At 37.2% G+C, this 27101-nt stretch overlaps 1 protein-coding gene across 1 annotated transcript in view; it reads right to left on the reverse strand.

The window, feature by feature from the left end:
• Positions 1-1583: 1583 nt before the first annotated feature.
• LOC101746462 (transcription factor sem-2) overlaps positions 1584-27101 on the reverse strand; it is a 118313-nt gene continuing 92795 nt past the window's right edge. Inside the window, exon 2 of the mRNA XM_004924193.4 lies at positions 1584-9357. Coding sequence (XP_004924250.1) covers positions 8638-9357 — 720 coding nt within the window. The 3' untranslated portion in view covers positions 1584-8637. The remainder of the gene's footprint in view (positions 9358-27101) is intronic.

The following is a 27101-nucleotide window of genomic DNA, read 5'->3' on the forward strand; positions in this document are numbered from 1 at the left end:
CTCTCAATCTTTGATCTGTGATCTCAGGCTGTTTCAATCTATTTATAATTTGCTTTTTACTGGTGGTAGGACGACTTGGGAGTTTGCACGGGTGGGTACCACTGCCCTGCCTATTTCCTTACCTTAGAGGGACCATGAGACCTTAGATCTCATGTCTCAAGGTGGTTAGCGGGATTTACGTCGTAGATATATGGGCTGCGGTAACCACTTAACTTCAGGTGGGCCGTAAGTTCGTTCACCCATATAAGTAATGACGGCAAGTAATAACCGTCGCTAATGGACATCAGCAATACCAGGGGCACAACTAGGCCCAAGGGCGGATCCAGGGGGGGGGGGTCATGGGGGTCATGACCCCCCCCCTGAGCTGGTTCCAGGTGGACCACATATTGAACATAATGATTTTAGGACCACGGTTATGGAATATAAATAAGCTGCCTCATTCCGGGCGTGATAGTGCTTCTCTGGATGTCTTTAAGAGAAGATGACAATAAGTACGTGTGTATGTACAAGTTATTATGTGTTAAGTTTTTCAAGTGTACAATAAAGAATAAATATTTTTAAGTACAGTACTTACGTACATTAATAAAATACCTACTTTTTAATTGTATCTATTGTTATCAAAATTTATTATAAGTTCTTGACTTGACCATGACTATGTGACCCCCTCCTGGCACCAAAGCTGGATCCGCCCTTGACTAGGCCGGTGTTTTTGCTTAATTTTGTTTGCATTTCGCAGTGTACTTTAATAAATCATTATACTACTCATCCTAATAGATACCTAAGGTTGAGGGTGGTAGGACCTCTTGTGAGTCCGCGCGGGTGGGTACCACCACCCTGCCTATTTCTGCCGTGAAGCAGTAATGCGTTTCGGTTTGAAGGGTGGGGCGGCCGTTGTAGCTTACATGAGACCTTAGAACTTATATCTCAAGGTGGGTGGCGCATTTACGTTGTGGATGTCTATGGGCTCCAGTAACCACTTAACACTAGGTGGGCTGTGAGCTCGTCCAGCCATCTAAGCAATAAAAAAAAAATGTCAATCAAGTAATTTGCTAAATTAAGCATACATATGTGATTGTTATTTTCATTGTTATTGACTCTACATGTAAATAGTATCAGGCAAACGGCAACCGAAGCTCTCTTGTAACAGTAGATCCCACGTGCCTTCCTAATTGGATTCGTCATACATCGCTTGCTATGAAAAATATTGTCGATATAAAAGACTATTTGTTTTTGTATGAATATGTCAATAATCACCAGTACTCAATAAATTATTGGCTGAGGTAGCACGCGCTGTTTTTATTGCTCGCAATCTGATTAACTTTAACTATGACATTAGCAATTCATTTGTTTCTTCTTCTTTAGCAAAATGATGTATTACCACACCAGTTAGTACTTTATCTGTTTTATCAAATTGATTATAGCAAGCCAGATTCTATGGGCTATTCTATTCACATTTAATTCAGGTAAATAAGAGATCTTAAGTCAGTGTGTGCGTTGTCTTAGTAAGTGTATTGTTTCTATCAATCTATTTAACAGGATAAATTAGGGTTGATTTCGGGGAAGATTAAAATAAAAATCTGATGTATTTTTAAAAAACTGGATGATTTATTTTTACCATATAATAATATATATATATTCATTATTGAAACAAGTACGTTAAAAATGTACACGTTCGCTTAAAACACAGTAACTACGTCGTTAATTCATAGTTAACAATTAAAAACACTACGTACATTATATGCAATTATAGTTATGTATCTTAAACAATATATAAGACAATAATTTACAAAAGAAATCCAATCGAGAAATCGGAACGACCACGATCGAAATAAAAACACCACAAAATCCACATTTTAAAACCTAAATATTACATTGATTTTAAAAATAAAGATCCTTACACTAACGCTGGACAAATTGATTGTAATAAAATAAACCCAACAGGGGTCCACAATCTTTGAACGTTACACAAAAAACGTATTACTAATATTTACACACTTCAAATCCCAATTGTTTGGATGCTAATGTATTCACGTTCATTTGGTCAGCCAAAAATAAGTAACAGCTTTACGCTAATTAGAAAAAAAAGAGATCCATCGGTAACGGTATCTAAAAGCATCGTACGAGTTTTTGGTATAAATTGAATAAAAAAAAAAAATACAAAATAAAAAATATATAAATATCAATTATTTGTGGCCATCATCGTAGAGGGATAGGAGGACTGGTCGAAAACGGTGATCGTCCAATAGACTAGAATTGGAAGCCTGTTTATTCCGAACACCTAAATGTGGCCTCGACAAGAAATATATACACGGGAGGCGAAAACGGAAATTGCGGGGAAACACTTCCTAAATTTCACTAACGTTCAATGGTAGATTTGGTATATTTTAAAGGACATTTTTATGTTTTTAATACAATATACATATTAATTACGATTTCAGTAACATAATGGACCGTTTTGTTTTTATCCCAAGTTTCGATCAGAAGTGAAATAATCGAAAACAAATTGGCTATAACAAAGTTATTGTTGTACGGACAAGAAGTGTTTCTAAAGCCGTGACCATGCACCTACTCACGAGCGAACTACAGGAGGATATCGTAAACTTTCGTGGCATATTCATATCAATATGACGGAAGTTGCTGTATTTATTTAGTTTACCATTTTAATTTACTTGACGAATACAATGAAAATGTGGTTCTATCATTTACGATCGTACACACGAGCTGAGAGTAAATAAGTTGACTATACCAAGTCGGCTTACTTAATATGTCTACACACGGATAACCCGCTCGTAATGTCAAGCAAAGATAAAATTCTTTATATCCCGTATTAATGTTTCAAAACGTAAACAAGAGGAGTTTGACCTCTTTCCCTTAACAATTACCATTAATAACTATTATTGTTACTCTTAAATTAGATTTTCGACTCGAATTGTGCGATTTTCATTTATTTATTCATTATTTATCATTAATTTTATAATTATACGTATCGATAGACAAAACTACTGTTATATAAAGTTGAGTAATTATTTTTATATATTTTTTTATTATTTTAACACGCATCAACCGCTGTATCATTGTGACCAATCACGGGTTTAACATAGACACCAATTATTTATACGTTATCATTACAATTGTTAATTAAAAACTTATGTTAGTGAAGTAGCATTCTATCTTTACATAATATTCGTTGTTTGACAGTTTTAAAAAACGGAAACCTTATAGGTAATACGCACTTCTTAGAATTAAAACAACAATAAATAGATAAAAATTTTAAACTCCACCTTCATTTTCGTGGGTCAATGACGAGAATTAACGATTGTCATACGGGTGCTTCGCTGGAGACAGCTTAGTGTAGCGCAATGAAATGTAAAATGACAAAACGCGTTAATTCGCGTTATATTGCCGCGTAATAAATACATATGATACAGTTTCTTTTTTTTTTTTTTTTCAAACAACATAACGAGAATATTATCAACCATTTTCAGTTCTGTTAATCACTAATTATAATCGTTTGAATCACATTACATCATATATAAATAGCCTTATTGTACTGTTCTTTATAGTTAAAGAAAAATCCTAATATTTTATCGAAGCAAGTTCTCAAGCATTCATGCACGCATATATAGTTAGAATAGTATATAACATCGTATCATATTATATTATAAATATATAGTATACTACAAGAACTATGGCGTCTCTGATATTTTTATATAAGACGTCTTAATCATTATTAAATACCCTCTAATTTTTTCTCACAGTGTAGCTTTGACAATTTCTCGTTTATATAAACATTTTTTTTTAATAACTTATGTACATATTATATTATAAATATACCTTTAGTAGGATAGAAGGCTGAGAGGGAAGTAAGGCTAGCAAAGAATGGCAATACACGAGAAAGGCGTAGTAGAATCAATATTTTTTTTTTATTTCGTACATCTAAAAGAATCGTATCAACCCTGATAATTCCAAATCTTAATGGAGGACAACAACATTAAGCTTTAAACTATTTTATACAACATTTAAATTCGATGTTGATTTACCGAAACGCGTTCGGGATGATTTTCGTTTTCAATAATAAAATTTCTTCACTAGTCATCGTATATCAATAGTGCTTGATGAGAAAATTAACGTATTACTCTTCAAATTGATCATCAATCGGCGTGTGATCTATTTGTAGTGTCCTTATGATAATTTGTTACGAAATAAGCATTTTCCGGCGGTTATTATGTGTAAAAAACCTTTAGATACTGCAATAATACAAGTCTATATTAAGTAGCACTTGTGTGATAAATTTTATCATTGAAAAAACATTTTAAAACTAATTTGAGCGGTCGTGTCACTATCATCATAATATTGCTTTTCATATCGTTGATTCGGTGTTTTTATTAAGACAAATAAAAAGGGAATAGAAGTTGCATAGAAAGTAAAGTAGTGAAGGAAAATCTTCCAAAAGAGAGAAAATCAAATGATAGTTTAGAAAAGATTGCATAGATGGATGATCATGAATTTTGATGGTTTTCTGTTGGTTTTCATGGGGACTGGAGTTTATGGACACAGTGTGATTGTTCTTCGCCCTTGAGACAATTCAACTGAACGGAATGTGATTGAGATGAATTTCTCCGACATATTCTGATGGATTTGAATATTTAAACAGATTCAGAAATGGCTCATTGTTTTTTTTTTTTTTTTTTTCAAATTAATACACGATGTTACTGTTAAATTACGATTTTAAGTATAAGGTAAAGTGGACATGAATTTAAATACTTTTTACCAAATTTAATAACCGATAATGTCACAATCCCACCCATGTATGTGCTCAGGGAATTTCAAACAGTGCCCTTAAACCTTCTTACCTCGTATTTCCTGAGGTGCCATTCGAAGGGTTTTGACACAACATTTATCATAAAATACAAGGACCTCAATAGATTTCACTCAAATTGGTAGGATTTTTCTAGTATTCGATCCGATTATTAAAAACATCGGTTCTGCTAAAAGAATATATGAACAACTCGAGAATCTATTTATTAGGTATATTAAGTACACGATTACCATCAAATTCCATGTCCATAAGCAAAATAATGCACGAAGAATATAACTTGAACGTAATAACGAGAATTAATGCAAGTTTTAATGGAATTTTAATTTTTAACTGACAAGGTTTTGTTTAATAGCTAACGCTGACGGGCGACCTGCGTATTTAATTGGGTCGTGAACGTGTTGATCGCGGGTTTTATTGATGTGGTTCCGCAAAGTTAGCATCACAGGGCTCATGGTCAATCCTATGTAAAGCGATTATGAATACCAAAATTATTATAAGGTTGGGTTCACACGGCATTATCCTGCACGTTTATTTGCAGTATACGTCTTAACGAATGAATGCATACTCTTTTTTTTACCTATCCTGATAGCCTTGAGAGGCTATTTCAGCTTCGCCCTAACATGTAGGTGAGCTCACGGTGTCAAACCGGAGTAGTTAGCATACATTGTACACAGAACCATTCATGTGGCGTTTGTACTGCAAAAAGTCGTATATCGTTTATACGTTTAAACGAATACTCAACGAACTTGTCAAGCAAATCGAAAGAACTTTAATGTTGCAGTGGCGTATAATATAGCTCTGTCTCGCTCACACGTTCGTTTTTACACGAATGAAAATCTACCGTATGAACCTTCGATCAACAATAGTAATTGTTGATCGAAGGTATGAACACCCCAATATTGTACGTCAAAATAACGAATACAAAGAAAACGTGCAGGACAATGACGTGATGTTTTTATTGCTTAGATGGGTGGACGAGCTAACAGCCCACCTGGTGTTAAGCGGTTACTGGAGCCCATAGACATCTACAACGTAAACGCGCCACTCAACTTGAGATATAAGTTCTAAGATCTCAGTATAGTTACAACATAAACCCTAAGACCACAAATTCTGGTATTCGCGCGCAATCTATCCATCTTTTGAAATAACGCCTCGTGTTACAGAAACACGCTAAAAGTTAATTTATCAATTCTCGTTATTAAGTCACATAAAATGCATGAAGAACTTACATAACCTTACAAGAATACAATCAGTTTCTATTCTATTCGCTACGTCCTTATCAATAAGTATATACTTTTGAGCTTCACTATTTATTAGATGAGTATTTGTGAGAGGTCCGTTTTTTTTGTTTTTCGTTTTAATTAGGCACACTTTTTTATTTATTTATTTATTTACCTCTCAACAATACTCATGTAATGTTTGTTTTTTTTATATAGAACAGCACACGCGAATAATACAATGTAGCATGTTTCAGCGTATTTTAACATTACTAAAATTATTTTTACATGAACGTTTTTTTTTTTTTACATAAGTATACAATTTACAAGAATATAATTATAGGTAAAGCATTTTTTTCTTTCCTAACAAACAGAGCGAATACTCCGTTTTTTTTTTTAAATTAATTTAGGGACAGTTCGAATATTTCACATTAGTGTTTTTTTATTTAGTTTCAAATCGGCGTGTTTATATCAACTCTATAACTAAGTAACTGACGTGGGTTTCAATCAATTGACGAAAGGTGCATATATTTTACGCAGTACGATTTGAGATCGTCACTGCGATCACGCGAAATCACAACGGAAATCTTAAAAAAAAATGTAATATTTTTGGCAGATACCGGACACGAAGCAATTAAATTTGACAATACCGTGTTCTTGACGGCCTGAACTATTGAGGGTGTCGTTAACCGTGTCAAACTGTGGCTAATGAACCGTCAGCTGTCGCATTTGACGTAAGGTTTTCACTAAATTAAAAATCTCTGGTTCATTATTAAAAACGATGTAAAGAATCCTAGCCTACACTATGTTTTATTCCCAGTATCGGCGGTCGTGTGTGCCAGGATCAACAAGTTATTGTCTACTGCTTGATCTGTTTCGATCATGCAAAGCCAACAGTGCAAAAATATTTAAGCATCACCACACGATCAGACACCCACTTTAATAATTAACGTACTGATTCAAAATTATAAAGAGCCTTCCGAGTTTTACATTACTGACTTTGTTTCATACGCGATGCCTTAAAACACACTGTAACCTAGGAATACTTGCCCCGCAAATAAAATCATTTCTGTTGTATTTTCTCGAAGCGAACATTGTCCGGACGCGTCGACAGACGGTATAGGCTGTCACAACAGAGCTTGCCACAGTGACGGTATACAAAAATATACATTATATACATCGATGCTATATAAAATAGGTTGAATGACCCGTTATGTATGTACATTTCAAAAAACAATATTAAAACGTCAGAGAAGCTAGCGCTGCTAAAACTAATCTATGCGTATCAGTCTCCACTAGAATCTTAATTTAGAAAATCCTTTTAAAAATTAAAATCGCAGATTTTTTTTTTCTCGAAAACAGCAAAATTTGTTTTTTTTTTCTTTAATTTTCTTGTTCTTGACCACATTCCCCCACCGTCCCGCGAATAGCATTCCTATTGATATGTATTTCTGTTTACGTTATTTCGAATTGTTCAGCGTGAAGAAGGAAAGAAATGAAAGGTTTAAAGTGTCCCTCTTGCAATCACAAGTGCCATCTCTTTACATAATACAACATACCTTACTATTGAACAAAGATTACTATTACTTACTCGATACCTAACATTACAATACCAACTTGCACATTTACAAAAAACACGGGCGGCCAGACCCCTACCAAGAGCCAAGAGAACACAACAGGGAAACGAATCAACCGTAATTCTATAGTAATTTTGAAGACAATACCTAAATGGAACAGAAAGAATTTGTGGTCCGATCGAAGCATTTTGGTAGGGGTCCCGCCTGTGCCAACTCAATCTCCGCACCCCGAAATTCTTACAATGACATGACGATCAGCTTCCGATATTAAAAATTATAATGTCTTACCATAAAACTACATGTGCATCAAAATATAAAGTGTAAATATATACGTACAGTGAAAAGAACGCAAGGCGAACTTGACTATAATCTAGTCTTAATTATTTTCTATTCCACGAACGATACATTCATCTAAGACGGTTATATATCAAACGAGAACTTAAATTTTAATCGCTCATCCTAATCGTACAAATGTTAATATAAAAAAAGGAAAGTGTGTCTGTGACGTAGAACATTGCTGTAACTGAACGCGTTAGAAGCCAAGTGTAATGTACACGTAAAAAGTACGGAAGCGACGATGCGATGCGATGCGATGCTATGCTGATGCCGAGAGCCATCTCCCGACCAACTACAGGCGACGGATAGTAGACGGATTGTGTACCGAGACGTGCCCTCTCACAGATCATCTCAACTATTTGTTGAAATTAATGAATAACAAAAGCATCTTGAACACAGCCTTGAACATTGAACTCCCGAACGGCGTCGTCTGATTCAACTGAACATTGAAAACAAGAAGAATGCGACCGGAGCGGTCGTTTGTTTCCAAAACAATTTTCACCCTCGATCCTTATTAAATAACTTTGTACATTGAATCCAAATGTCGACACGTCATTTTGGATAGGCACTCTCTAGGCGGGGCGGCGAGCGGTCGCCGCGTCATCGGCCTCCGTATGGCGGCGCGTTGGCCGACCGCATGAGATCAGTGGAACCGGCCGGCAGCGGCCGAGGCGGCCCGGACGCCGCTCTAAGATGACGTCAGATACGAGGAGAACGTGTGGTCCACCCAGTCGCCCGCTACGCCGATCTCGCTGAGCATGTCCGAGACGTCAGGCGTGCACGAGAACTCAAAGTGGGATCCAGACGAGGACGAAGCGGTCTCGAACGAGTCGATGTCCGTCGTCAGCGCATCTAAGTCGACTTCGCAGTCCGCCGGGAGAGGAAGGAGATCCGTGATGGAATAGAGATCCGTCAGATCCGCCTGATCGCGCCTGTTGTGGTCATCATACAGACAGGCGGATTCCGGGGAATCAGGTGCACCGGCAGGAGAGGCGGGCAGCGGGGGAGGGGCCGGCGTTTCCACGGGGACGCTCGGGACAGTCGGCACGGGTCGTCGTCGCCTGGACAGTCCTCTGTTGTTATTGGAATCGGCTCTTTGCTTCCGTTTCGGTTTCTGCACTGAACCGGTTCGCGTACCGCTTCTGTCAGTCTTGGCGGTTTTCTTGCGAGGCCTGTACTTGTAATCAGGGTATTCCCTCATGTGAAGCTGCCTCAAGCGTTCGGCTTCATCGATGAAGGGCTGGCGTTCTTCGTCGTTCAGAGTTTTCCAAACGCGTCCGAGATTTTTTGATATCTCGGCGTTGTGCATGTCCGGTGTTTGTTCGCATATTTTTCTGCGTTCTATCTGCGACCAGACCATGAACGCGTTCATCGGTCTCTTGATGTGGTTGGGGTTATTCTTCTTCGTCTGCAGACAAAAGAAAAGGATCGATTAGCGAACGGTGAATAAGAAACATCGTAAGCCGAAGGGCGTCTGTCTCGGCAAAAAAATACTGACAATCAAATCGTAAAATGTTATCTGTATAACCGTGGAGAGCATTAATATTTCAGGCGTGTCCGTTCCGAGTTGTGTATTCAATTAGTATGCACGACGCTGCAACATTAACTCTGTGTCCTTACTATTAATGATATTGTTATCATAGAAATTATTATTATTACGGACAAAATATAATGATATTCAACAGTGGAAAATTTTATTGGGCCATTTAATAGTTGATGATAAGGGAACGTGAGTGTGTTCGGCTTAGCTCAATAATCTCCGACATACACTAGAAATACGATTAAATAAAACTTTTGTTTATTTATAAGCCATTCTCTTTTCGACAACATTTACAAATGTACTTGGAGATCTGCGATTTTTTTTAAGTCTACCAAAAGCATATTTAGTACTGGATATTGGATAGTTATGAAAACAATTTGTATGTGCGTTTTTTATTTTTTTATTGCTTACATGGGTGGACGAGCTCACAGCCCACCTGGTGTTAAGTGGTTACTGGGGCCCATAGACATCTACAACGTAAATGCGCCACCCACCTTGAGATATAAGTTCTAAGGTCTCAAGTATAGTTACAACGGCTGCCCCATCCTTCAAACCGAAACGCATTACTGCTTCACGGCAGGTATAGGCAAGATGATGGTATCTACCCGTGCGGACTCACAAGAGGCCCTATCACCAGTAAACCATACTATATCTCACCAACTCAATTAATTATCCATTTGGAGACCCGAAGGATTCTAAAATATATCTGAGAATACCCAACAAGCTTGTGTTCGCTCGATTTTGTTCCATCTCTCAGCTATATGCGTTACATAACCCTAAACGCGGATAGTGCCTATTTTTTTAAGATAAAATGTGGTCCTCGGATAGTCATGAAGTATATTTTAGGGTTCGATTTTCGCCTCTCGCTACCTAAGCCTGCAACTTACAGTATTTTCAGTGATAATTAGGTGTCATTGACAGCGAGACCTTTATTGTATTGAGGAAAACGATAGCGATCCCATATACAACGCGTCCTTTACAAACACTTCCTATATTTGATGCTTCCTCTGTTCTTCACATCCTTTACATCAATGTTAAATTGCATCGCGACGGCATCCGGAAACGGTTTAACAAATTCAGTAATTAATTGTATCGTTTTAAAAGTCCGATAAGAATATACAATTTAAAACGTCAGGAGATAGGTGAGTAATGAGGACGTGTGATGTCCGCATACTAGTGTGTGTCATCGAGCTAATGCTTCAATGTCCGCACAGGTTAATGCGACCATCGCTAATATTAAGAAATACCGATTGAGACGGAAAGGAAGAAGAAGATAAGTCTAATGCAATGCGCAGAAGAAAAATTTTTTTTGCAAGGGCATGATGCATGTATGCTTTTTTGTGGCAATTCGTGTACGCATTAGTTGTTGCCATGCCTATTTATAACGCATCGCAATGCTCGCGGTCATTAGCTCTTAAAGGCTAAAGTGCTTATCAGCCCACTTTCTGAAAGTTGGGCCACAAGTTGGACTATTAATTTTCGTACAACTCAGCACTGCCGGTCCTTGATCCACAGTGCACTGCAAGATGGATCTCTCAAGCCACGCTTCGGTTACAATTCTAAAATGATAACTTTTAATTGTCCTATTAGTAATAAGTTTTCCAAAATGCGTACCTACCTCACTATAAAGTTTTGAAGCAAACAAAAAAATATTTTCGTACAAAAAACTGATGCGTTATCCCTTAGGGCCACTGTTAACCGGGAGAGAGATTTGAATAATAAAACAGTGTGCGTTGTTTTTACTCCCAACTTCCTTATCTGAGATGAGCTCTCGAGATAGTGTCAAGAATCATCTCTAGCAAAATTTTGTTTTTCATATCATCGTAACATTCCATGTAACTTTTCTTATTTTATATTTATTTGATCTTTCTTTTATTATATCTTTGATATACAATATCTTACTGCAATTAATGAAATTTGTTTTCGCGAAAGTTTTTAGTGAAATGGATAAAGATTACCGATATGTATTACGCCGCTGTCAAATAGATTTCTTTCCCAAAGTTCCACATTGAAATATACGTAAGTAGTTATATTAAGCCAGCGGAGTTCACGTTTACACATGCCTACGGATACCAGCATACACTAAGGATAACAGATAACAGCAACCTGATAACGAGGCCCTTGACTTCGCCAGCGCATCTTTACCAATATCCCGATCCTGCGGACCGAATGGAAAGCAGTCGACGTCGCCCAAAACATGTCATTTCGGATCATCCCGATCCACTAACGGTGCTTTTAGGTACCTCAAGCACCGGTTATCGTAAATTAACCCACGGACACAGCGCACTGAGTTTCTCGCCGGATCTTCTCAGTGGGTCGCGTTTCCAATCCAGTGGTAGATTCTGCGAAGCATGGCTCTTGCTAGGGTTCGTGTTAGCAACGTCGTCAGGTTTGAGCTTCGTGAGCTCACCTACAAGCTTGGCGAATCTAGAATAACCCCTTGAGGTTACTAGAATAGGTAGGAGAAAAAAAATACCAATAATATCCAGTAGTACCGAGTTCGCAAAGACCTGACTATATTTTCCACAAACAAATCATGCTCCGATATCACTTCGACATTATCATCCCATAGTGGCATTCGACACAGTGGCTATATTTACCGCTTAACACCCGGCCATTAGCTAGTTCGTTCACCAAAAAAAAAGGTACCTAACAGATTTACATAAACCGAGTCAAACGCAGCTCAATTCGGCTTCGATCTCAAGGTGAACCGTTTTTTTTTGCGCCACAAACAAACCTGAACCGCTTTATTATTATCAGGTAATATTTTTTGCGCTAACGATTCGTTTTCGGGCACCCAGTCACTGGTATCGGTACGTTTTTGATTAATTTGTGAGTACGCGCTTTTTGTTGTTCGCCAATCGTTTCTTTGTTGCTACGGTCGCTGAGTCTGGGAGGTTATTTAGGTTAGATTTTTTCTGCTTAAAATAGATGCTCTATTAGGTAAGGCCTGTTTAGACCGATAAACCTAACGACGGTTTTTAAAGATTCCCAGTATGGAGTAGCTTGTAATTGTGAGCCCAAACGGGTAGGTACCACAATCCTACTTTTTTCTGCTGCGAAGCAATTCTTCGTTCTGAGTTGAAGCATTGGATAGCCCTCATACAAGGTTAAACTTTAACCTCATGTTTTAAGATAGGTGACAGCCATATCCATAGGCTCTGTAATCAACAATTAATAAGCCAGGTGGTCCATGAGCTCTTTTTTTAGGAGGAGGGAATTTCTGATGTGTCGGAGTCCTTTCCAGTTTCACCAACACAGACGCTATGAACTCCTTTAACCTATCTATGCAATAAATAAAATTTTGACCGACTTTCCCGGGTATTATTTGATCATTGATGTTATACTATTGTGATGTTCATTCAAATTCGCTGCTGATCCCATTACTGCCTTTGTTCAAGGTATTTTTTAAAGTAATGGGATACGACGAGTTCTTAAAAGAAACTGCTTTGGGTCATTGATCAAAACGAGACCGTCTACTATTCTCTGCCCAACGCGAACTCGCCAGTCAATGACTTGAATCTCACGAAGGTCGATATCGTATCCTGATATATATCCTTTTATTTTTTTAATCTTTAGAATCAGTTTGAGACAGTTTATTATTTAGGAACAATAGTAGATATGATAATTGAAACTGACGATGTGTTTTTAGTTTGACTCAAATGTGTTTACGAATGATCAATTTTCGTATTGACCAAATTTAGATCATTGAGGACACGGAATGATTATTTATGTTGTTGTTGTTGTTAAAGGTTTTAATAGACCCCAGGCAGATCGCTTCCATCCACAAACCTTCGCGGTAGGTCATGGTCTACGCGCTTTACTTCGCACTAAGTTGGCCCGATTGTCTTCATCTCAGGGATGAGTGTAATTAAGAAATCTACGATTGTCGATCAGTGGCAGTTTAGCTAGTTTACATCGACTACATACCAATGAAAAATGTTCGATATCTCATCTCTAATCGAATTTCCACTATTCAGCTTTCAGCTTCAACTACATTATTACCCTTCTTCTGATTGGTTCTCTCGTGGTTGAGGATCATGACTCCTTCGATGTAATTTGTTATTGGTTTCATTCCGTCTCCTATAATTTTTCGTTAATTAATAAAATAAATTCTTTTATCATGTTTTTCTAACACAAAGTGAGGCGAATAACATAATTTACTGAATTAATAATTTAATTATGTCCTAGTGCCATATTAGATTATGTACCTCCAAATTGTTTACACCGTAAAAGTGAATTTAAAACTCTTAAATTTTTCACGTACAAAAGATGACACCTACCAGTCGTAAAATATATTTGAGGCGCGTTCTCGAGTCGACGTCATTTCGACATTAACGATGACATTTGTGCGACAAGATTAAAGGATAAACGACTTTAAGCGGTCCTTTATTACCGAAGGATGAAGGAAGCGAGTTGTGTTTTTTTTTTTGCGACTCGAAAAATAAAATGTTACTGCATTTTTATTCTTTTGCACGGTTCGTGAAACGTCCCGCGATTGACCTTACTTTTTGTAGCTTTACGAGAGCTTCCGGCCCACCTGCTGGTAAGTTACAAATCACTAAAGACCCAGCAGCAACAAGCTTACTTTTCGGCTAAGAGAATCACACTTTCAAGACTGGACACATCTAAAACTGAGATACGTTTTTGTGTGACGCATATATGGCTGCAACTATTAAATAGCTTTTATCACGGGCTTTGAGCGCGGCGACCGAATCAAGAAATTCCGTAACGAAAATAAAACCTAACACCCCCACTCCGCCTACCATGTAGCTCGTGTTCAACACATTACACATTGCGCTTGTGTAGTGTTTGTGAATAAGCGCGCGTGACGTTGCACTGTATGCGTATCATGAAAAGTCTGCCCATCTCTCTCTCGCGCGGTCTAGCTTATGAGTGTGAAGGGGACAGTTAATGTTTTGATTTTATTAATGTTTATAAGCGTGGTCTTATTTTTGGATTTCATGGTGGATTTTAGGATATGACGGTAGTTGGTAAAAAAAAAAAACGACGGAACTGTTTGAACTGATTTAGTCGATTATGGATTACGGTTCACTCCGATACTTCATAAGGCTTAAGACAGCAGTTCCTAGTTGTATCGACCCAGGAAGCAAACCGGGCGCCCTTGGATCAAGTGCCGGCAACAAGCGTACACGTTCCGACGCGCTTGCAATAATAATTAAACACACGAACCTTAAATGGAAGGTTGGCTTACGGGCTGGCAGACGTAGTTATCGACGATAAGATGTTTTTTTTAAATATAACTCATGGTTCCGTAACTCTACCAAATCTTATACCTTTAAACGAGCAATTCTTGTATATTAATATATATGTATACCTATATAATCTGAATCTCAGAAACGGCTCCAACGATTATCATAAAATTTAGTATACCCCCTGTGTTGGGGGGCGATAAATCGATCTAGCTACGATTTATTTTCAGAAAATGTTGTTTTATTCGTGTTTTCAATAATCCTCTTCCAGACATCTATTGGCGAATAATAATAGTATTTTTAAAGACACAATAGCACTAAAGGTATTTCAGCAGATGGCGTTGTTAAGACACCAGATAAACACAATTTATCAAAAAAAAAAATACCGGTCATCGTCTAGTACAACCTAATATAAAGCATTAACTAAAAGCCTTAATATATTCGAGAAGTTTGTCTGTTGCATAGTGATAATGATTGTTTTATTTATTTATTGCATAGATGTGAGAATCAGTGAACACCATAACAACAGATCAATAAAGTGGTTATCGAAGCCAGCAGACTACACAACATAAATGCGTTTCGGTTTGAAGAGCGGTTTGGGGAGACCACCAATCTAAGCAATAAATAACACCATAAGCAAATAAAATATACATACACATATACTTAGCTTAGCAAATAAATATTTTATATATGTGAGTTAAGGCTTTAGATTTTAACGTCATATAATAAAAATCTATAGCGTTCCGCATTTGCGAGAATTTACTTCACGACTTCTATTTATTCGTTAAAATACTAGAAAAGAAATAAAAAACAAAAAAACATAATTTAGAAAAAAAAAAAAAAATTTGAAAGAGTTTATGCGTCCTTATTCTTAGCCAGCGTAACATTTAAGCATTGTAAACTGATAAACACAGGCCTGAGATTTTAATAAAACATAGAAATTTGTTATACCACTGTCTTTGATATAAACAGGCCATCTCAAACTATGTATAAGAAAAGGGATAACACATAATGATTTTTATATTTTAGATTGAATCTTGTTTTTTTTTTCTTTTAATATACACATATACAGGGTGTTACAAGGCCTTATAACGAGTCCATTCACAATATTTAAGAACCGTAGTAACGCTATATAATATTTTATACCCCAAGAAAATAATAAAATAAAATTATTTTCACTGATGTGCAAACCCTATTTCAGTAAAATTAAAGATTAAACTACGTAGAATGTACCTAATATTTCTACCAAATTCGCGGAACGACAAAAAAAATAAAAGACCTTGAAATTGACATCCAACTTGACATTTTTTTGAAACCAGTACTTGAGTACAATGACATCCTTGTATTGAGGTAACATTTATGAATGAAAATAGGAAAACTATTGAAAATAAACAATTATTAGGTAAAATAGAGTAAGTAGGCTTTTCTGTTAAATAATCTTGTTCCCTGACATGACAGCTTATTAGGGTTGACAAAATATTTGACTTTGATAATTAATTATATTTTTTACGGGGTATTTTGTAACACGTAGTATATTTTTAATGGGCATGTAGAAAATACCTTCATTGTAAAAACATAATGCAAGTAAACAAAAGTATGGAAGCGAAATCAAATTGACAAAAAAAAAATGGACGGCCAAGAGGACAAATAAATCTATCCTGGATTAGCTTCGCATCCGAGTCAGGCTTTCAACAATCTGTTACCAGAGGATCCTCAGCTACTTCAGTCATATTGCCCGCCGACAGTCAGATAACTTGGACAAAGTGATTGTGACGGGTGTGTGTAGAAGGAAAGAGACCCCGCGGCCGATTACCTAGCCGTTGGTGTGATCAAGTAACCGCTCTAACTGGGTTACCAGTCGCAAGCGCCATTCGAGCAGCTGAGAACCAGAAGAGATGGAAACAGCTCACGAGACAGGCAACGGTCAAGTTTCAAGGACACGACCTTCAGCAATGAAGAAAGCGACGAAGAAGAAGAAGAAGATCTTACATGTTAAAACATTAAAACACGCTGGTTCATTTACGTGATGTCTATTTTGCGAAACTATCGATCAATATGCTAATGAAATAAATAACAGTTTTATCAAATAACCGGTAACGGATTGTCGTTTCGCTGTTGCTTCCTCAAAGGAAGTAACATTAATCGTCTTTAAATAGCGTCTAATGTGACCTCTGTATGCGAAAAACTCCGGAATCGCAAGCTCACACGGAAATCGGTACAGCCTTGAAACGCGAATGAGCCCACACCGGTCTAACTCGATACAGTAAAGGGTCGATTGTGGCGGCTAGTTGCGGCTGAACTTGTTTTAACTGTAGGCGTCGGAGCTGGGAACACTTGACAACAGTTAACAGATAAGACCTTCTAACGCAACCGATATTGTTTCTTTTTTTTATTGCATAGCTGGGCGGACGAGCCCACAGCCCACCTGGTGTTAAGTGGTTATGGAGCTCATAGACAACTACAACTGGCCGCCACCCACCTTGAGATATGAGTTCTAAGGTCTTAGTATAGTTACAACGGCTGCCTTTCAAACAGAAATGCATTACTGCTTCACGGCGGAAATAGGTGGGGTGGTGGTACCTATCCGTGCGGACTCACAAGGGATCTTACCACCAGAAAAGGCATAATCTTAAAGGCATAAAGATCATTCAGCATTCACGGTATTCAAAAACGTGTATTTGATTTGTGTTTTAAAAAAAACATTAGTATAGTGACTGTAAGAAAATTACTGTCAAAAATTAGGCTAATTTATGTCACAAACTTTCGATATTTCTAGGTTTTCGCTATGTAGCTTTGAACGAATATCTTTTAAACGCCTTAAATTGAAGTTAACTAATAGTTTAAATATAGCTGCGGTAATGAACAAGATCAACATGATTATCAGATGATTTCAATTGACATAAATAAATGTAATATTTTGTAATGTAGTTTTACAGATACCCAAATAATCTGAAATCTATATATTGGCCGGTAACGTATCTAAAGATAAGAAAGAACATTACCCATTGGGGTTCTATATATTTTTATAGTTACAATTGTAAATTGTAATACATTTAGATTTACTGAGGAAGCTAAGCACGCTCCGATTGATTCGACAGGTGATTTTAGTAGTACAAAAGAGAACAATGACTTCATTCTGTGCTCAAGTTCTGAAATATCAAAATGAAGATGTAGTAGACTTCCAAAAGCTTTTGACAAAACAAAAGACTTTTTCGTGTAGCGATTGAAGCTTTTGTGCCGGGCCAACTGGGTCCAATCCTGAATCCTGCCGACTCCTATTGTCTGAGCATAATGAGTTACAGTGAACGAGATGAATGTTTTCGCGGGCACTTAATTAACATGATAAATGCTTTCTTTTAATTTATTATTATGTTAATCAAATATTTTTGCTGAAGTTGTTGTGTAATTTTACTGTGGCCATTGTGAAATTTTGTAAAAAAAATTGCTACGGAAATTTCTGAATAGGTTTTCGTTGACATTAGTACCGGGGTTTTTTTGGAAGTTTAACGAGGTTAAATTGTTTACATATAATTAGATTTACATATAATTTAGATTAAAGGACCTTGCACAAAATCAGTCGTCAAACAAAAGATTAATAATGCTCCTTAACTTTATATTCATTAGTTACGTGATTATGTGATTAAGATTAAAGAAATAAACCACTATTTTAGTCTTGGTAGCATTTCAGACACCGTTCATCATCAAAATCAGTAGATTTTTTGTACGATCAAACAGACATACAATAATTTAAGAATTTATGATATATAGTTGTTGTTTGAAGTGAATTAGAAAAAAATCAGCAACAACATATGCCGCAAACACAAAAACAACAACAAATATCTATTCTTTAAATATTAGACAATATTAATAAGCGCAATTTAACATACTAGTGGTCCCGCGGTAGTCGAAATTCGACTATAATTAATTGGAATTGTAAGTTTGTACACTATTATGATTGTATTTTATACTTCTATAATCACAAATTTCGCCAAAACTACACTTCAAAAAATATTAACAAAGACAAACAATATTTAATCTCAATTCGACAACAGACGCCAAGAACAAAAGTTTGACAATAAATAGTATGCATGCGTGTGTGCGTCAAATACATAATATGTAGTGTGTGTAATGTTTTCTTTATTGATTTAATGTATCTTTTATGCTTTATTTAAAAAAAATATTAGCATTGTGCACTTCTTCTCTATATTCTTTATAAGTGTGGAAAATTTCATACTCCTCTGTCCGCGCAATTTTCGTAAAAAGGGATACAAAGTTTTTGCTTCACGTATTAATAATATATAGATGTACATATGCCATAAATTGACATCATATTCAGAGCAACAGAGCACAAATGTCATTTGATTTTTATTAAAAGAGGCTCTTATTACTGAAGCGATTTGATCCGATCTTCATCAGAATAGAGATTGGAAAATTCCGTCGACATCTTGCAGATTATTAACTTTATATTCCTTGGAGAATTTGTTTTACCCTGAAATCTCTGGGGGCGCTTGATTGAGGCTTCGGATCAAGTTACAAGAGACGAAGATTCGATGCTAGGTTAGATTGAAAAAGTGTGATACCGGTATCACCAACGTCAACTTTGGGATTTTTTTTTTTATTTTTTTATTGCCCTTGTAGGCAGACGAGCATACGGCCCACATGATGGTGAGTGGTTACCGTCGCCCATGGACTTCAGCAATGCCAGGGGCAGAGCCAAGCCGCTGCCTACCGCTTAATACTATCCCCAAGCCTCGTTTGAAGAAGGACATGTCATAGCGCTCGGGAAACACCGTGGAGGGGAGCTCATTCCATAGCCGGATGGTACGTGGCAAAAAAGACCTCTGGATTGTAAGTATTTTAGTGCAGTTCATAATTATTATCTCTATGCGTTATTTCTATTGGTCTCTCTATATTAGGAAGTATTGGACGGATATTTATCTAATGCTCTTGAGAGTATTTTCTAGAAATCAGTGTGGTTTATTAAAAAAAAAATGTAGTAAAAAAGTCACGGATATAGATTTAGACTTAGTCTATTCTATTCAATTTTACAGTACAAGTCATAAGCTTAAGGTATTTTATGGATTTTTGCATATTTCAAAATATAAAAAAATATTGCAAGCTATTTATAAAGACATCGACATTGACAGTGTCAGAACCACACCACTGTCTAAGCTGAAATGCGCAAGAAATTCCAAGGAAGGAAGCTTGTTCCAGAATTTTATCATTTCGAGGGAAGCAGACCTCAGAAATAGCACTGTACGCTAACTCGGAGGTGCCACGTGAAAGGAATGGAACTTACTTAACTTTAGTTAGACTCTTTATAAATTCGAGTCGCAATTCTTTAAAAATTCGACAATAGTAAGACTTGTTTCTATGTTTATTATTTAAACTAAATGTATTTGTTGGAAATAGATGAAAATAAATTGTGGAGAATTTGGTGAATGTTAAATTTATCAGAAGTATAAAACATGTTTTATATATATGATTTTTAACCGATTTCAAAAAAGGAGGAGGTTCTCAATTCGACTGTATGTTTTTTTTTGTGTTTGTTACCTAATAACTTTTGACTGGGTGAATCGATTTTGATGATTCTATTTTTATTAGAAAGCTGAAATTAAGTCCAGTTCTGATAATGGTGTCCATGAGAAAACCGTATAAGTCTTAAATTTGCATTAAGTACGTGCGCGACAAATAGATGAATAACTCAATATCACGCCGATTTCGATGATTATTTTTTTATATTAATTAATTTGTTTTGGAATATATATTTTTTCTATTTGAAGTCGGTTAAAGCATGTCTATTTACAATTATATATATTAGATGTTTAAATAATAAAAGAAACCTAATCTTTAATCCAAAAAAAAAAAAAACTTAGGTAGCTGTACTTAGCTTCTTTTATTTTAATCGATTCGTTGTGCCCTACACGGGAAGGAACGCAGTTTGGCCTTTTTTTTCCTACCTATGCTGATAGCGTTGAGAGGCTACTTCAGCTTACCCTAGTGTGTGTAGGTGAGCTCACGGGGCTCAAACCGGATAATTGCTAACTCTGGCCCTACCTAGCAAGAGCAGTGCTTCGCAGAATCTACCACCGGGTCCGAGACAATCAATCCTTCAGTTTTAACAATAATTTAGATATGGTATCATTTTCTAAATTTATTTAACGCAGCGCATCTATGAAGAGCCAACGAAATTTTCACAAAATATTAAACACTAATTTATTGATCATTAACCTGGCATAGCCATTGTGAATCAAAACAAAGAAATCAAAAGATGTTTGGCATGGCCATATTAGTGTTCGCGTGTACTACAAAGTTATACGAACAACCCACTTGCCGTTGGATTTGTAAAAATCATAGACTAACAACAACAAAGGCAGAAGCGAAATTCACGATTCGTAAATAAGACCATTTTTTTTTTGTTTCTTTTTTTTGTGTTCAGTGAATTTAGTGATATAAAGCAAATTATTCACATCCCAAATGATACGAATATCAGTGATTGCTTGTGTTTGATTTCCTAAGTCTAGAAGACCGCGAAATAGCTTTGATCTTATGTGACTATACTAATTACACTATCATCTTCTATCGAAATTATTGTTAGTAATATTGCAAGGAACTGCAAGATACAGCAAAGGCAGTTGGAGTTGAAGGCTGACTCCGCTCGTTAGGTGATTTTTATGTGTTACACAGCGGGTAGTGTAGACTATTTCAATGTCATCATATTGGAAATCACTACGAACTATCTATCTATAACTTAGGGGAACCTAAGCGAAATATTCCTTCGCAACCGATAAAAAGTTAACTAAGAGGTAATTCAAACCGGAATCAAATTCGAAAAAAAGAAATGTTTTTCATAATTAATCGAGTGGATATAATCACTTTAAGTTGTAGAATTAATTCATCGTAAACAAAGCGCGGTCTGTCCTCTAGGCTGGTTAACAAAAACAAATGCACCTTCTACACATATCGATTCTACGCTCATTTAGCATATTTAATAAGTATATTCAAATTTTACACGTACTATAATATTTAGGTTAGTTTATTAGGATTCTTGCAGCGTTCCGTGAATAGGCGATTATGAGACAAAGTGGTCGCACAAGAGCTTTAGTAAAGTTCACTGTTGATGCTTTATATGGAGCGGTACCGTGTGCTTTCTATTGTTAGTTAAATATATTACAACTAGTCTATTAGCTATCCATTACTGGCTATGTATCCGTATGTATGAATTCGATATAATGTTTGTCCACTACCAGCCTATACTCCTGATCGGATTTGTATACTGACGTGAACCGATAGAACTCAGTGAGAGCCAAGCTGTTGGATAAGTCCATAGACAGTAGGATGGCATAAACCACTCCATAATCATTTCGTCGCAACGATCCAATGTCGGATTAACTTGTGTTATGGGAATAGGAATCCTATATGAGTTACACTTTTATTGCCTTTGATGGATGAATGAGCTCACGGCCCAGCTATAGTTAAATGGTTACCGCAGCTCATAGATATCGCTAATTGGATGCCGTCACCCACCTTGAGGTATGAGACTTATGTCTCAAATTAAGAACAAACACCCGATTAACTAATGCCTGCAAAAGCCTGCCTCTAATACCTATACGGAAACTATAAGCATATATTGGACACTTGATATTGGACCCTAATATTATATTATTATGCCAAGTTCACTAAAAACTCGATTCTCATATATAATCCATGTCTTCATTTACATTTCTCTGTCATTACCCTTTTGTCGCATCTCTTATTAAAGTTTTATTAGGTACGTCTTTAACTTTAGCTAGTGACTTTACTACTTAGTGTCGACTGGTTTTACAAGGAAAAGGAAATGTGAAACTGAATTCAAAAACAGCGATGGCCTTCTGCAAACGTCAATCTATCACTTTATATTCGATTCCTCGCCGGGCGCACTTACCATTGCCGACGGCCATTGAAATTTAAATCGTATCTCGTTGTATCTCGCCGCTCTCGATCCGGTCTTGAATTTTAAAAGGAATTTGTGATGCAACGCGTTTGCTGTACGTTTTATTCAATAACGTTATGTTTCTAGGTGCATTAATAACATTGTTTTGATCTGAAAGTGATTTCAATAGTGTGGTGTATGGCTGGGTCATAATTCCCGATCCTGTAGACCGAATGGTAAACAGTCGACGTCGCCCTAAATACGTCATTACGGATCCTCCCGATCCATTAACGGTGCTTTTAGGTACCACTCGCACCGGTCACCGTCCTCGTGTGAATTAACCCATAGACAGAGCCTACTGAGTTTTTTGCCGGATCTTCTCAGTGGGTCGCGTTTCCGATCCGGTGGTAGATTCTGCGAAGTAGTGCCCTTGCTAGGGTGCGTGTTAGCAACAATGTTAGCAGCCCCACGAGCTCACCTAGTAGTTCGGTGAATCTAGAATAACCCCTCTCAGTTACTAGAATAGGTAGAAACAAAAAAAGCTGGTGAAGCATAGTGGAGGACCATTCGTTCCAGAATGGGATAGACTGTGGCAAAACTACTTCTTAGAACCTGTTAGTAGGAGTGGGGATGAGTGAGAGGACTCTACTCTTCTGTTCGGAGGGTTGGGTATCGCCATTATGACGCGTCTGATACATATTAGTGAACTTATGTTTTTTCCGAATAGCTTTTTTTTCCTTTTTTAAATGCTTAGATGGGTGGACAAGTTCACAGACCACCCGGCGTTAAGTGGTTACTGGAGCCCATAGACATCTACGACGTAAATGCGCCACCCACTTTGAGATATCAGTTCTAAGGTCTCAGTATGGTTACAACGGCTGCCCCGCCCATCGAACCGAAGCGCATTAGTGCTTCACAGCAGAAATAGGCAGGGTGGTGGTATTTACCCGCGCGGACTCACAAACGTCTTATCACCAGTAATAACGAAATCTCTACCTAAATTCATCTTTAATTGTTTGGTCGCGTTCAAAAAAATCATGTGCCAACGAAACAGCCTTCGCTGGTTAACTTAAAAAAAAACTCACTATCTGAACTAAATACGTGACTAAGTTTTTATGGACGAAATATCATAAAACCGTCTAGAATTAATTAACGTTAGTCGAGCACAAGCGGTCAAGGCCGTGGTTTCCGATGCACATTACTACGTCATAGAGACATAAAAACAAATTAGATAAGACTTTTGTTTTTGGTCAGCTTACCGACTCAGTTATGCAACAAGTTAGCGTCCCTGACTGTTGCGCTGAGGGTCGCGGGTTCGATTCCCATTTCGGGTAAATGCGTGTGATGAACAGGTTTGTTTTTTATGTGTTTATTATCCATTTAAAGGTAGATTTACTGGTGGTAGGACTTCTGGTGAGTTTACTGGAAATCGTCGAAACAAGTCGGCTATCTCAGCCTCGCCATCTCCGCTTAGTACAGTGGCTTCTATCGGGACCGATGGTGGATAACATTCAATTAGTTTACGTTAGAGATCCATAATTAAATTTGAATTTTGACCAAGCAGAACACGTTACAAAAAAGCGGTTTAAACCTCGGCAATTGTAAAAAGTTTAAAACAACCAAAAGGTTTGAGCGTTAATCATCTATCATATCTAATCATTTATAAAAACTAATAGAGTGATGATGTAAATTCGTTGATTTTGTTACATCTGTTTATAACAATCGGGAGCTTATAAAAACTATTCCGGAACTAGACCGAGAAAGAGATGTCCCAATCAAAATGCAGAAATCAGTGAAATAGTGGAATTTTCAAAATTTCCGTAAGCCACGACGTTTTCATTAGCCTTGAAATCACATATAACCTTAAAACTGAAGATACTTTAAAAGTTATTATTAAATACCCTTAGTGGCGTTGTAGAAATCGAATTACCTGAAAAGAAACAAAAATAATAATTATGGGTAAGTATATTACAAATTGAAAATTATACAACAACAGTACAATGAATGAAGCGACGCAAATTTTTATTTTATTTAATCAAAGTTACAACACGTTACCGCGAGACCTAAGCGCTAGAAGACAGGGTCAAGTGGAGACAACTTGTGAGGGCTCTATGTACCAGCGGGGTACCCAAGGACTACAACAACAACAACCGGAGACCTGAGACATAGGCGTCAATTAGTATAAAGATTTACAGTTTTATCTCGAAACTTCTTTTAATACAGTTCGCGGATACAGACCGTTCATATAAAACTGTCTTAAATCTAACTCCTTTTATTGCAGTACAAGACCCAATCGTTTCTATCTGATGCTAAGTTCAATGTAATTTATCTATCATCACCCTGTCTATTTCTGCCGTGAATCAGTTATGCGTTACGGTTTGAAGGGCGCGTTAGCCGTGTTAACTATACTGAGACTTGCAACTCATGTCTCAAGGTGGGTGGCGACATTTACACTGTCTATGGGCTCCAGTGATCACTTAACACCAGATGGGTCGTTCGTCGGATCATCTAAGAAAAAGAAAAGCAATGTGTTTATATGTCTCTCAATAGTCGCTTATGAGCTACATATATTCTATCGGAGAGCGGACGCGAAATGTAATTATCGTAAAATTTATGATATTCAATGAAAGATAAATCGGTAAATTGAATCGTCGTGATTTCCTCAATTTAATGTATTCATGCCGACTACCGAAGGCTGTCATAGAATAATTCATTGTAGACGGGACTGGTTCGATTTGTGCATTTGTGCATATTTTTTTTACTGGTGGTAGGACCTCTTGTGAGTCCGCACGGGTAGGTACCACCGCCCCGCCTATTTCTGCCGTGAAGCAGTAATGCGTTTCGGTTTGAAGGGTGGGGCAGCCGTTGTAACTATACTGAGACCTTAGAACTTATATATCCAGGTGGGTGGCGCATTTACGTTGTAGATGTCTATGGGCTCCAGTAACCACTTAATATCAGGTGGGCTGTGAGCTCGTCCACCCATCTAAGCAATAAAAAAAAAAAAGTTTCGTGACTGACTGACGTATTGCGTGGTTGTTTTTTTTTACAGTACAAATGATTTTGCGGCCTCAAAAAACAAATCGTTATAGTTTGGTTACTAAATATTTGCAAACGTCAGTTACAAGCAGTGTTGCTCTAAGTACTTATAATACTGCTTGTAACTTTTGCGATTGCATGCAGCAGAGATGCGAATGTTGCGATGGACGTGTGGAGTAACGAGAATGGATAGAATACGGAATGAATATGTTAGAGGAAGTCTGAAAGTGGCACCTGTGACAGAGAAGCTGAGGTAGGTAAGAGAGTGTTAACTATGAATGCGGAACGATATAGAGGAAGAGGTAGACCTAAGAAGAAATAGATGGATTGCGTGAAAGACGATATGTGTAAAAGGTATCGCTGACCCCAGGTGACTGGGAGAAGGGCAGGAGAATGTTGTCAGTTACAAGCAGTGATTACTTGTGATTTAAACAATCCGGACCTACTGAGTTTCTCGCCAGATCTTCTGATTTGGTCGCGATTCCGATCTCAAGGTAGATTCTGGGAAGCACTGCTCTTGCTAGGGCTAGTGTTAGCAAGTTCTCTCAGGTCGAGCCCGTGAGCTCACCTAATCGTTCGTGGCTACCAGCAAATAGGAGCGGAAACAAGATTTAAGTGCTATGACTTCTAAGAATAATCAGAGCAGTGTGTCGCTCAGAGACATTAAAATATATTCATTACACCCTGGTAGTGTGCGATAACCTCTCTGTTTATCGTTATTCATCAAAGCCGATCACGTACTAACATGTGGACGCTAGGTGTTTGCCAATAGGCAGCGAATAGGCAGTTTTTATGCCTCGCTACCAAACGCTTATTGAATATTTTAAGTGTGTTTTGTGATCAATATCAAAATTCTGCCCGTTTGACCTTTGATATTTTTATCATTACTGTTTCAATGTAATGCAAATAACGAAGTATATACTTGTAAAAAAAACCATTAAAATCATTGCGATGCTTACACCATTCGAATCCGAAATTAAATTGAAACATTGCCTAAATATAAACTGTATTTTTAGGTCATATTATTTGTATAAGTACTATATAATAATAATCGGTCACACATCACGCACGGTCATCCAGCTCCAAAGTTATGGGTACCAGAGAGTGACAAACATATACATATATAGATAATAAACACATACACAGAGCAAGCGAAAATATTCATCACACGAATGTTTCTCCGACGTAATCGACGGGAATCGAACCCACGACCCTCGGCACAACAGTGAGAGGCGCTAACTATTGTACCACCGAGTCAATCATCAGATAAGGAAGCTGTTAGCTTTAAATTTTGTAGTCAGGAATTTTTTTTTATTGATTTGATGGGTGGACGACTTCCCAGCCCACCTGGTGTTAAGTGGTTATTGGAGCCCATACACATCTACAGCGTAAATGTGTAAAAATACAGTACGAAATTAAGTAAGCTACTGCAGTCGGTAAGCTTTAAG

This window comes from Bombyx mori, chromosome 19 (genome assembly GCF_030269925.1).
Source record: "Bombyx mori chromosome 19, ASM3026992v2".
Classification (NCBI taxonomy): domain Eukaryota; kingdom Metazoa; phylum Arthropoda; class Insecta; order Lepidoptera; family Bombycidae; genus Bombyx; species Bombyx mori.